This window comes from Opisthorchis viverrini (genome assembly GCF_000715545.1).
Source record: "Opisthorchis viverrini unplaced genomic scaffold opera_v5_320, whole genome shotgun sequence".
Taxonomy (NCBI): domain Eukaryota; kingdom Metazoa; phylum Platyhelminthes; class Trematoda; order Opisthorchiida; family Opisthorchiidae; genus Opisthorchis; species Opisthorchis viverrini.
Window position 1 is genome coordinate 344,388 of NW_008751978.1, and position 12,015 is coordinate 356,402.

A 12,015-nucleotide genomic window follows, 5' to 3' on the forward strand; every position below is an offset into this window, starting at 1 on the left:
TTTGCTTTCCTTTAGCTTGAGAGATATTGGAACAACAGGTGTGCAACCTTCCTTTCAAGTGCGTTTCATGTTTCACTTTAACACATTTGCTTCTAAGTAGTTTGACAGAAATCCAATTTGCCCGGATAGCATTCTCAATGCTTGGTTTCTACATTCAACGCGAAATGCTACCCGCTATGGATGATTGCAATTGCGCTTCCCCAAAATTTGAACGTGCGCCAGAAATAATCGGCGTTTGGATGCCCCAATCCGGATGACTCAGTGGAACTTGGTATGTCAAATGTTTGTACATTGCTGGAAACGTTTGCACGACGAGTTAGTCGGATTTTCGAAAGGGAAACACCAGCAGTTCGCATTCTGAAATATCTGAGTTACTCGGAGAATGATATGAAAATCATACTAAATAATTCACGGATGGTTTTCGGAAATCGATCAAAGATATATATCCAGAATGTGGTTAAATGGTTGAACTCGGATACTTGGCCCAGGCGCACTGTTTTGTTCTTAACACATTTACGTCAAAACACAACTGGCAGGCAATGCTTGAAAACCTATCAACGGGCGTGTCACAAGCATCTGTTCCGGGTACCGTGAAACCAGGCCAACGGACTCGCTTTCCTTGACAGCCAGGTGCTTCTTACTGAGACCACACTGTGCACTGCATATGAGAACATTGCACACTGTCAGCGACTGTCGAACACCAATCGCTCAAGTGTGTAGACAGGCATCACGTAATCAGATTAAGAGCCACGTTTGAACAAAATTTAGTGTAGGAAGAACGATAACCTACACGTTCAATTCCGTCACGGATCACATGGTTGGAGCGTTGGAGGCAAGGTCCTCGTGTTTCTACTCTCTGACCTGACCCAGTTGGTCTCCTGAAAACAGCTATACACACTTCGCCAAGGTAGTTAAAATGCAACATAAACAACTCAGATCAACAGGCAGAACTGGCCAACCTATCTAGCAAACAGACAAATACATTCCCGAACCATCGTCAAAAACTTGAATCACCAAAAATATCAGTGATTCGTAACTGTTTGCTAAGAATTCTTATGGTCATTCACGCTCGTTTGTTCTGCTCGAATGTGGAAGTAAGCTCGCCTCAAATTTGTCGTTACAATTTCACAAACAAAGTAAAAATTTTCACTTTATGGCAAACACTAGCCCACAGGTTTGAACTGATGATGACAGGAATTTTCACGTCGACTGTCCTCGATACGTGACGCACAGTCGTTTTGGTGACAATCCTTGTGAATGCCCTGGATCCTCTATGCTTATCGCATGAATAATAACAACGAGGTTTATCGTGACCCCTCCGATCAGAACATGGATGCGTACGCGGCATCAATTTGGGACTTGAGTGATTTATAACTTACCCCCATAGCGTCCTCGTATGGGCCTGCATAACTTTATTCCGAGTAGCGAATTCACTCCCACAGAACAGATGAGCAAACCAAAGCATGCATGCCCCAGTTTTGGTCACATTTCAATAATTCAAAATTCGTTGAAATAGCTGTATCTATAGGTTTGTACCCAGCGACTCTCATCGCTTATCTATTTCGCTGTGACCACAGTACATTAAACGGGGGAAACCAGCTTGTCCACTTAGCGTCGGAGCTTTATTCAGAATCTTCCTGTCTTATTTCCACGTTGTTCTTCCGAATGGCGACCACTGAGATTACACTTTGGGTGAGGATGTGTAAGCCGGTTGATCCGTTTCCCATTGTGCGTAAGGAAGGAGAAAGGCGAAAGAAACCCTTGCTTAGATTGTGTACAGGCTTGAAGCATGAGGCTTCCGTGGAGATTCATTAGCTTGTTACTCAAATGATATCGCATACATTAAAGTTGACTTTGGCCTTCGTGATTTCGTTCAGCGTTATTCGATGTGTGCGGAAAATTCAAACCGGCGGTTGGGCGGAATTTCACAAAACAACCACCAATATGACTTCCTGAGAAGACGGTGATGTTTGTGAACTATTACAAAGAAATAGACGATACTTACTGCGAATGGCTGACTTTGTTTGTCCGCCAAAAACCCTTCACCAGGTTATCCGGATAGCTATTCCTAAACATCGTCCTTCGTTTGGGTTTGTGCCCTTATTTGAGTGAGACTTAGACATTGTTCCTGCAACATCAAGCTAAGGCTGTAAGATGCCCTAGGCAGCCGTTCAGACAGAGGGCACTGATAGTGTAGCGATACTGATTCCTAGTCCTAGTCCGTGGAATCCGGCTCCCCATAAACAAAAGGAGTTGTGCGAGAAATAAATGGCAATACGCATTCCCCTGCGTAGCATTCTATAAGTCCGATGAAATATTCCGCGCTTGAGTCTCGGCAGACGAGAAGCTTAAAATATGAAACCCAAACGTTCGGACAACGATCTAAGCCGAAATCTCTCCGGTGACGTGAAATTCCCGTAAAATTTGAAGAAAAAAACCCCCATAGGATTGTGGCCTCGTTCCGCGTTCAACAATCTAAGTTGTTGGTCTGTTATTCACCAACAATGCAAACCAGGTGTAGGGTGCACAGCAGAATCCTCACCCCTCACAACAAAGATGGAATACTACCGTTTTCAGTATGTGTGTGGAATTCTTGGGACAAATATGTGGCACATTAGAAACATCATCACACGGGCTACTCTAGTGGTACAGTGGTCGGAGAACTTAAATCGATCAACGAAAGGCATCATTGTAATGACACTCGAGCCTTTTGAGGACCAAAGGATCCACCTCAATCACGGAAAGCAGTATATTCATCGATTCCGTACACATCAGACTCTACGGAGAGCTTCTACTGTTCAATAGACCTAACTCTGGGTTCCTTAAAACCCCAAAAAATACGTCTTCTGAACTGTACATGATACTGAAAGCGATCACTATCATCCATAGTCCGACAACTAGGCATAAGTAACCAGCGGTGAAGACAGTTGATAATTTCACATGGACAAACCACAGGTCTACAGTCCGTCATGCTAGAGCGCATAATCCAATCTGTCCCTAATATCCTCAGGGTAAAAACAACCTGACGATTCCCTATTCCCGATTCGTCTTACTCGCACCTTGCTGTATTCTCAGCAAAGGCTGCTTTGCTTTTACCTAAGGACGCTTGTCGTCTTGGAAGTCACCTACGCAATCCACACGGCGTTTTAAGTACAACTAAGCGGTGTGCAGCAAAGTACGAGGGGCACACATGTATTCTGCGATGTTCATCGCTTCTACTCATGCAATGAACGTTGCACAGAATGCCTCGTCCTACCGCAATCTCAACTCACTTTCCTTGCGCAAATTTGGTTGAAAATGGGTTCTCATTCCAATGGAACAAACGAAAGCTCTTTAGTCTGCATTTGATTCCTATTCGGTCCAGATGAGTTTTGTGTACCACGTCCGACTGATAAAATATTATCTCTTCCTCAGTCGCCAGTTTTAATAAGAACTAACCGGTCATCGACTTCCCTTGGTAAAAGCTTAAACCCCAAGTTAAATGAAAGTAACTACGTTCTCACAGGATCAGAGGACTGTCGAAAATCCACAACGATCACACAAACGAGCGGTATAACTCCTCAATTCTGGAAAGTCGTTTCGAAGTATCTGTTATCGTAGTGGCCAATTAGTACACTGGGATTGACTGCATTTTCGAAAACATTGGGCAAACTGTGACACAGATTGACCATGACATCTAGTATGCAACCAGCGCAGAATCTTTCGTTGCATTCGTCATAAGTACAGCTGGCTCACAAGGTAGTTTGTAGTAAACGCTTGTGTGACCACATAGGTGAGACCCGAAGCTTTACTAGACACCGGGGATTCTGACTACGCGACAAGACGTGGCCCCCATGAAGTTAAACGAATTTCACCTCAGAATCAACAACTGTACCTTCTGGTGGCCACTGAACAAACTGTCATCGCTTTTTTCGAACGAGTTCGTTTCCACAATTCATTGACGGTTGCCCATGGGAACAAAAGTATTTGGGAATCCAGCGTGGAGTACTGATTGTGTCGTAATGAAATTCAGATCAGGGCTGTATCGCAAATCGTATGGAGGCTTAAGGAATACTAATCTGCGGTCGAATTAGAATCGCCCGCTTGATTATAAGAAAAATGCACACACGATCATGACTGCAAGAAATTTGACATGCACGCGACTGGCACTTGAAATTCACATGTCCATCCAAACCACTATGAAGTTCCTGCGCTATGATGAACGGACAACAACTGTACCTTCTGGTGGCCACTGAACAAACTGTCATCGCTTTTTTCGAACGAGTTCGTTTCCACAATTCATTGACGGTTGCCCATGGGAACAAAAGTATTTGGGAATCCAGCGTGGAGTACTGATTGTGTCGTAATGAAATTCAGATCAGGGCTGTATCGCAAATCGTATGGAGGCTTAAGGAATACTAATCTGCGGTCGAATTAGAATCGCCCGCTTGATTATAAGAAAAATGCACACACGATCATGACTGCAAGAAATTTGACATGCACGCGACTGGCACTTGAAATTCACATGTCCATCCAAACCACTATGAAGTTCCTGCGCTATGAATGAACGGACAGCCAACCACGCGCATTCCAAAGTCCAGCGAAGAGTGGTCGCAATTTACACTACTCCGTTACTGCAAGCGAGTTTATGTTTCCGCTTGCATCGACAGTCGGCTGTTGTCCATAATGGAGTGTCGATTTCATTAGCCTAGACGCGACCCAAGACGATTATTTTGATAGCCAGTCTAAATTAATATTATCGATGTGCTTCATACATCCAACATCGTTCTGCACTCACCACTGACATACATGTAGATACCATGAGTTCATATTTGTGACTGTTAACTACCGGCTGTTCAAGTGAGATCAAGATGTGATGGGACGCTAATTTAAGGTGTTTAGCGCATGGGTCAGTTTCCCAAGAATGAATTAGTGAAAAAGAAGATGCGCCCATTTTCTGAACGGGAGAGACCGGATCCATTACCCAATAAATGACAGCACTAGCAGTTTGGCGGAAGTGGTGTGCTCCCCGACCGGATGTCCAGTGTTCCGCAGAAGCTTCACTCTTATAGATTGATGGCCTCAAGCTACCCATCAACAAACACCCAAGAACCCCACAAAACTCCTCCGTACACAAGTGGCGAAACTGGTGACTGATATCGGGTTTACGAGTGCATGGGAAGTGAACTTCACTCGCACACAACATCCTGTGGCATCCTGAACAAATAGTCCCCTAAAACCAACGGATTGAAAAGCCTGCTTCCAAAAACCTGTCCCTATGTTTTTACAAAGCAATGCAGAATTCTCCCAGTCACTCAACTTAGAAGAGATTATTGGTAAAGTGAAAGCACAACTGATTGGAATAGGTCTCATCTCCTCATATGAATAAAAACGCAAGATCAAATGAAAACAGAGATTTGTATTTGCATGCCACATTGTACGAAAGTCGGTATCAAGAAACGCATTCAGCAAATTCTCGGCTTGAATCCCACTTTGTTCTCTTGTTGAAATAGTTATACAGCAAATTCTCGGCTTGAATCCCACTTTGTTCTCTTGTTGATCAAACATAGTTATAAAGTGTTCCATGAAAGACATTCCCAGTGTCATGCGCTCAGTCTTGATAGCTGGATCTGCAACGATCGAGCTGAAACAGCGAGCCTGTCCCTGCACCTCATCCTAGTGGGAGAAATTAAGATGTTCATGAAATTTCTGTGTAGGTTCGTGTGATTTACGATAATCCATTTACCACCACCTGGTAACAACATCACGTAGCCGATTTGAGTTAAGCTCAAAAGGGGTTATTAACCTATCAGCCAGCTCGACCATTCTATCCATTGAATCAGCTGTGAGCTCGCGTTATTGCTTGTCTGAGGCTTGTTCATCAATGAACCGTGGCTGCCAGGTCGAAGGGCTTTCTTCTTTCAGTATGAGCACATATTGCAGCAAATATCGCAGCAAATCGCACCTTACGCATACACATCAGACCATTTCTAATCAAACTGGCCACGTTGAAGCCACAAGCGTTTGTGTTGTATCAGTCTGCTTGTTATACAGTTGCGCACGCGATACAACCTACAAAATTCCTCACTCACTCTTTGAATATATTGTTCTGGGGTAAGATTCAATTGTACCCCTTGGAAGGACATAACGAGAGCTGGCAGCTGTCCCACCTGGTTACAGTCAACGACGTACAAATTTCCCGATAGCGTTGCTCCCAGTGCGGTGTTAATTTGACTTGTACGCTCCACACTTGCCTTGCTTAGGAAGGTGGTGCTGTCCAGTGTCGCAGTGAACGATCTCAAAGAAATCCGCCGTCCAGCTGTACTGAGGCTGTGATTGAGGGAATAGTTTGCAATTAATGTGTACGCGTTGTGTTTCACTGTTTTAGCTGGGCAATTACGTCATGATTCATCACTTACCTCAACACTTGGATCTTCCATGAAGCGCGACTAATATCTGCGGACACCATCTGGAACTCTCCTGGGTCGATTGTATTATGTGACCCAAACACAATTCGAGCATCAGGTTCCAGAGCGTTCCGATGACCAGCACTCAAAAAGAATACAAATCGATGAGTTTACTGCATAACAAATAAAGAAATGAAATAAACTGCTACAAATCTTTTTCACCAAACTGGTGGTCCCCGTTAGGTAACATACCATACACAAAATAGAGTGAATCTCTTGTAGTCTATCATCTGATTTGCTGACATGACATTGAGAATGTTGAAATCAGCTATTCGCCTTTCAACGTCCGGGTACCCCAAACCAAGATAGCCATCACCTACAGCAGGCGGCCTCAAGTTTGGATTGTGGACAGTAAGCAGAGGAAATGTTAGTTGACCAACCGGATATCCGTCAAGCTAATCAAAAGCAAATTCATTAAAGAACTACAAAACCCACCTGAAAATAATCGCCTATGCCCAGTCCTCGGACATTTCTGAAGTAAATAGTGGGCGCAACCGTTTGCTGTGTTGTTGAAAGACCTCTATCAAATTTTCTTTTCTGCTGCCATTCAGCATGACGCACGGTTGAGGACACGACCACAGTGACATCCAAAGTTGTATCCACAACCACGCAAAAGTTTTGTGCCGGTGTGCCAAGTGATATATGTGCGATCAATTCACTCTTCAAACTTTAGGGACGGAACAACACAGAGACGTACCCCCTCTCCCATAGAGAGATCAGCATAGACTATATCTCGTTTCGCGCGAAATAGCCCCTTGTTACGGTAGTAAACACCCAGTCTGTTGGAGTATTGTTACGGCAAAACAACCCCCACGTTGAACTTACTCGAATGCATGAATCGTGAGAGCGAACAAAGCCACTGAAATCAATGTTGACTCCTTCATTCGACAGGTCCTCAAATTTCACTGATGCACAACCACAATTTCTTCAGCTTTATGTTCAAGGACCCTCGTAGTGCTGCAGGAGGAACCAATCTGGGGGACACTTGAACACCCATCAAATTGACCAATGACTCACCTTGTAAGCAAACGTGTCTCATCCAATCAGCTGCATGCAGCGCTGCTGTTATTTGATTGGATGAGAGTTTCTACTGTCCTAATGCACATACTATCTCCTAATGGGACAAACAAAGCATGACTCTAGCAAGCTAACCCGAATTCTCAGTTAATTTCACCGGTTATCATATCTCTAAGAGGAACATTAGAAAAGGGGAAACAATGTTGTGTCCTCGTTCTGGATATTTCAAACGGTTCTCCTTGGATATCGCTGTCCCGTAAGCCTGAGCGAACTGTTGGTCACATAATGCGCGATCGAAAATCAGCTGTGCTCATAGTATAATCGTCCACATGGACGACGATTCCAGTTGTATTCGTATGTTTTCATTTCAAACGTGTTTCACTGTCTCTCGTTAGCTAACCTCACGTTTCACACATGGGACACAACGATGTTCCTTCGCGTCGATTTGTGGTCTTTACCTACATGTGATGTTGAGCGCCACCGCCACATTACACCAGGGATTTACAGGTTTGCGCAGAGTTATGAGCAGTGTAGGAAGGCTAAGCATTTATCGGACCAAGCGCGCAGGTTGCAAGCGTGCTGAGATGAATCTATGCGTCCGAAGTCCAGCGTACCTAGCCCGTAGGAGATAGAAAAACCCACGAAAAACTTAAAGGGCCTGAAAGATTGCTGCTCACACCGTCACAAGATGTTGGTTTGGTTTTTGTAGCCCACCTGTATCAGCGTGGAGGACAGGCAACTAATACAGGAAAAGCCCAGGAAACGTTGACACACACACACACACACAAACATCGTGCTTCAAAGTGGGGGAGCAGTGGGATGGGGCGGATTGACAAAGGAAACATTCAGGCTCGGAGGGCAAGTGATTCGGAACAAACGTAGTCAATTGTAATGCATAGTTCTGGAGACGCAACAAGTTCCGAAGAGTTTCAAGTATGAAACGATGCGAAAAGAAGGCAAGTTTGTCGTGGAAATGCAACTGTCACAAAACCATCATCCAACTATGCACAGTTGGCAAGCTTGTGGCTGGCATCCTACTCCAGCATTGAGGATGAAAATGATCCTCTCCGAAGTGTTTTGGGAAAATCCTTATACTGCATGGTTGTGAGAGAAAGACGGAATGCTGGAAAGGCAGTAATTCCTGAGTGCTCACTCATAAACGCGTAGTGCATCTTGATGATATCGCAATTTTGGGGTCGGATCCCTTAGAAATGCAACATACTTCCACGGATACTGCTTCACAGTTCGACACGGCCAGAAAGTGCGAAGGACTTCTGCAAGACTGAGCGACATCCAACCCAAACCTCGAGTCCACAAGTGGTGGACAAGTTGGTCTATCTGGTCAGCCACATGAGTTCCGAAGCGCAAACCAGCAGGTGAGCACCTGTTGTGAATTGCGTGACCAATAGTTGAATAGTGCGACATTCCGCCCAGTTCTTACTCGGTCACCCAGCTGACTAACAGGTCGCAGACGTACCGTTTAGTGTTCAACTCAAAGTTTGCATGTGAGGTTGGTGATGTCCTGAATTTACCTATATGACACATCTGAGGGAACCAAGCTGCGTATTCTCCGTCTGGTTCGGGCATTAACCTGAATGCCCATCGGCCTCGGTAGCGTCGATCCCCGGTAGTTCCTCCCTACTTTAATTAATAAGCTGCACTATTTGTCGTACCTACCAAGTGGGATGCTACACAGTCAGAAGTGTGTTGCTTCCCTCAGGGAAAATTTGCTGTTAAACCATGTCGTAACAAAGTCATTGTGGTTCGCGTTTGCTGTTTACAGTCCAGTGCAAACTTTTGCACACCCTATGATGCTATGGTGTGTAAGCATCGGCTTGATGCATCTGGGTTCGGTCATATCCTGTCTGTGTGATTTGAATTGATTCAATTTATTGCGGAACTTATGCAAAATCACTCAGGCACCTGCAGTTTTTACGCAAAAGTTAACGAGCATATCTTATGTTGTACTGTTCTACACAAAATCTCATGTTGAAGGCTATCTTGTTCATCAAACCATCAGGCGGCTCCCCAGGCTTGGTCAGATTGAACTAACAATTCGGCGTACGAACAAAATCACCACGGTATCAGAGGAGAATACCAAGATAATTCTTCGTTCACAAAAGTAGAATAAACTATCTATCACCACAGACTGCAAACTCGTGACAGCAGTACCAACCAGCAGGCCGACGTAACTGAAAGACAACAAATGCACTTAAGGCTACACTCACACCGCAATCATCGCTGAAAGAAACTGCAGCAGCTGCAACCACAAGTACGCGGTTATCACGGCTGACAGTGATGATGATGATGATGATGATGATGATGATGATGATGATGATGATGATGATGATGATGATGATGATGATCAGAGGGGAATACCAGAATAAGTCTACTTGCACAATACTGAATTAAACCACCTCTCACCAAAGACTTCAAACAAATGGAGTTACTCATGACAACAGTGCCACCCAGCATGCCGATGTAACTGGAAGACAATACGGTTAAGGCTAAAGGAAGCCCCGAAGAGAAAGAGTTTTCATCGGAACTATCATGCTAAGTCGATGAGGCTGAATTAAGTATCTGGTTCATATCTGGTCCGAAGAAAGTCGGTAGAACTGATTGTGTAAGGTATGAAGGACCTTCCACAGAGCTGTCAACTGCAAACCTAAACAAGATCCTCCATGAGAGTTCGCTACATGTACATTATATAAACGTATGTATAGGCATTAGTAGTCCCATGGGCATGAGTGCAGAGAATGAGCGAAGACAGCTTGCCTTTATTGGGTCAGGTGGGGTTACTCGAGAGTGTCGCGCCTAGACATTTCACGATAAATGAGTTAACAGAAAAAGTAAAAAGGTGAAAGTTAGTTAATTATTCATTGTGGTTTTGATCCGAGGTGAGACTAATGAATGCGCCTCAGAAATTCCGGGACTAAAAATGAGATAATACAAACTGTCGACCAAATAGAAACCTGATTAGGTAAACTTCTAGACACACCTGGATGTGTACCATGCTCATAGCACGCACAATCACAACGACATCCACATACATGAACAGATATATCGCCGTCGTAAAAGTGACAGTACCTTCACTTTGTGTCACGGTTTGTGTGCCTCCATGACACACTGAGCTGTTCTGGAAAGCGTCCGTTTGATATTCGCGAATTCCGTCCTAGCCGGATGGTCAGCGGTCTGACCCACACAATCTCCCAGTTTTCAAGAGTGGAGATGGGAACACGTGTTGTGGCCCGTTTTTTAAAACAGACGTGGTGAATCGATATTTCCAGTCAAAGATTGCTGCTGAGCAGAAAACTTTGGTGTAGGACCTTTTATCTATGTATGGGCACTCTGGCAGTACTTCATCCCAAGTGCAGCCATGATCCCTGCCAACAACAGTGCTGTTTATTCACATCATCAGCTATCATGTGGTGTCATCTTGCTGCATACAGCAGGATGGGTAGGCAAAAACAGGTCAGAGCTGACGCCTCCATTCTGTCTCCTTTACACACCTATCCTCCCATCCCTCGATCCGTTATTCACTCTCTCCTTGAGGTTCACCCATTCGTCCTGCGTTAGAAATGTCTGCGCGTCATAGGGCACCTACGCCCGATCTATCTAGAATTCGCACTCTGATCCCAAACGCACAACTGCGGAAGTGGAGCGTCAGTATTGAACATTGATTTTGTGCTGTCGATGATGATGAAGATGACAATAGGGAAATCGGAACATAAGAAAGATAATGGATGAAGTGGCAGCCCTGAAAATAACAGAACTGTATCGGTTATCCATGCTGTGACTTCTGCGCAACCAGTGTATCCTCCATCAACCGTGCCTGGACTCTTTCTCTTCAGTTCGTCGTCAATCGTCCATAAAGCAACTAAATAAATGTGCATTCTCTAAATACGGTACAAATTATTCTTAGTCTTTGATGTTCGAGATCCAAGAAAGGATGACAGTCAACATCTTTGATCTTCTCGTAATTCCTCAGTAAACATATCTAAGAACAATAGAAAGCTGGGCGGAGTATTCTGATTTACCATTCACGTGTGATCTTCACGAGCCCTTGGTGCACCGAAATTCCACCTGAAAATGCATAAATTATCGTTTACCTTAGCTGACAAAAAACGCTTGAAATCTGCCATTCGAACCACTGCTAACCGACCGTTTATCACGTGACTTCATCACACTCAATGAACTCAACTTATATTTAGGCTAATATCGCCCGATTGCTAATGATTTCATAGGGCAAGCTTGGGTGCTCGTTTATCTGTTTTAGTTCCAGGGAACATAAATTTTCACAAACTGCTCCCAAACCCGTCCGCGGAAATTTTCTGCTGTCGAAATCGACACATTCATTTGTTTACCGAAGTTTAAACCACTGGTTCTCACTAAAGTAGTATAAAAAGACGCTCAGGTACCTGGGCTACTTCTCCAAAATGTATGGGCGTCATCACGCAGAAGCGAGAAATGCTGTCATATGTCGTGGATACATAGTGACACACCGCTGTCCAGTAGTTTGTCACGGAGGACTGAAAATAGTGGGTTCCTACGT

General features: G+C 44.4%; 1 protein-coding gene across 1 annotated transcript; it reads right to left on the bottom strand.

Annotated features, from left to right (window-relative positions):
- Positions 1-5,301: 5,301 nt before the first annotated feature.
- On the bottom strand, positions 5,302-6,365 carry T265_15012 (hypothetical protein; the record flags this gene model as incomplete). Its single annotated transcript, XM_009176192.1, has 2 exons — positions 5,302-5,655; positions 6,072-6,365. Coding segments are annotated over 2 exons (648 nt in total), but the record flags the coding sequence as incomplete, so codon positions are not given.
- Positions 6,366-12,015: the final 5,650 nt, after the last annotated feature.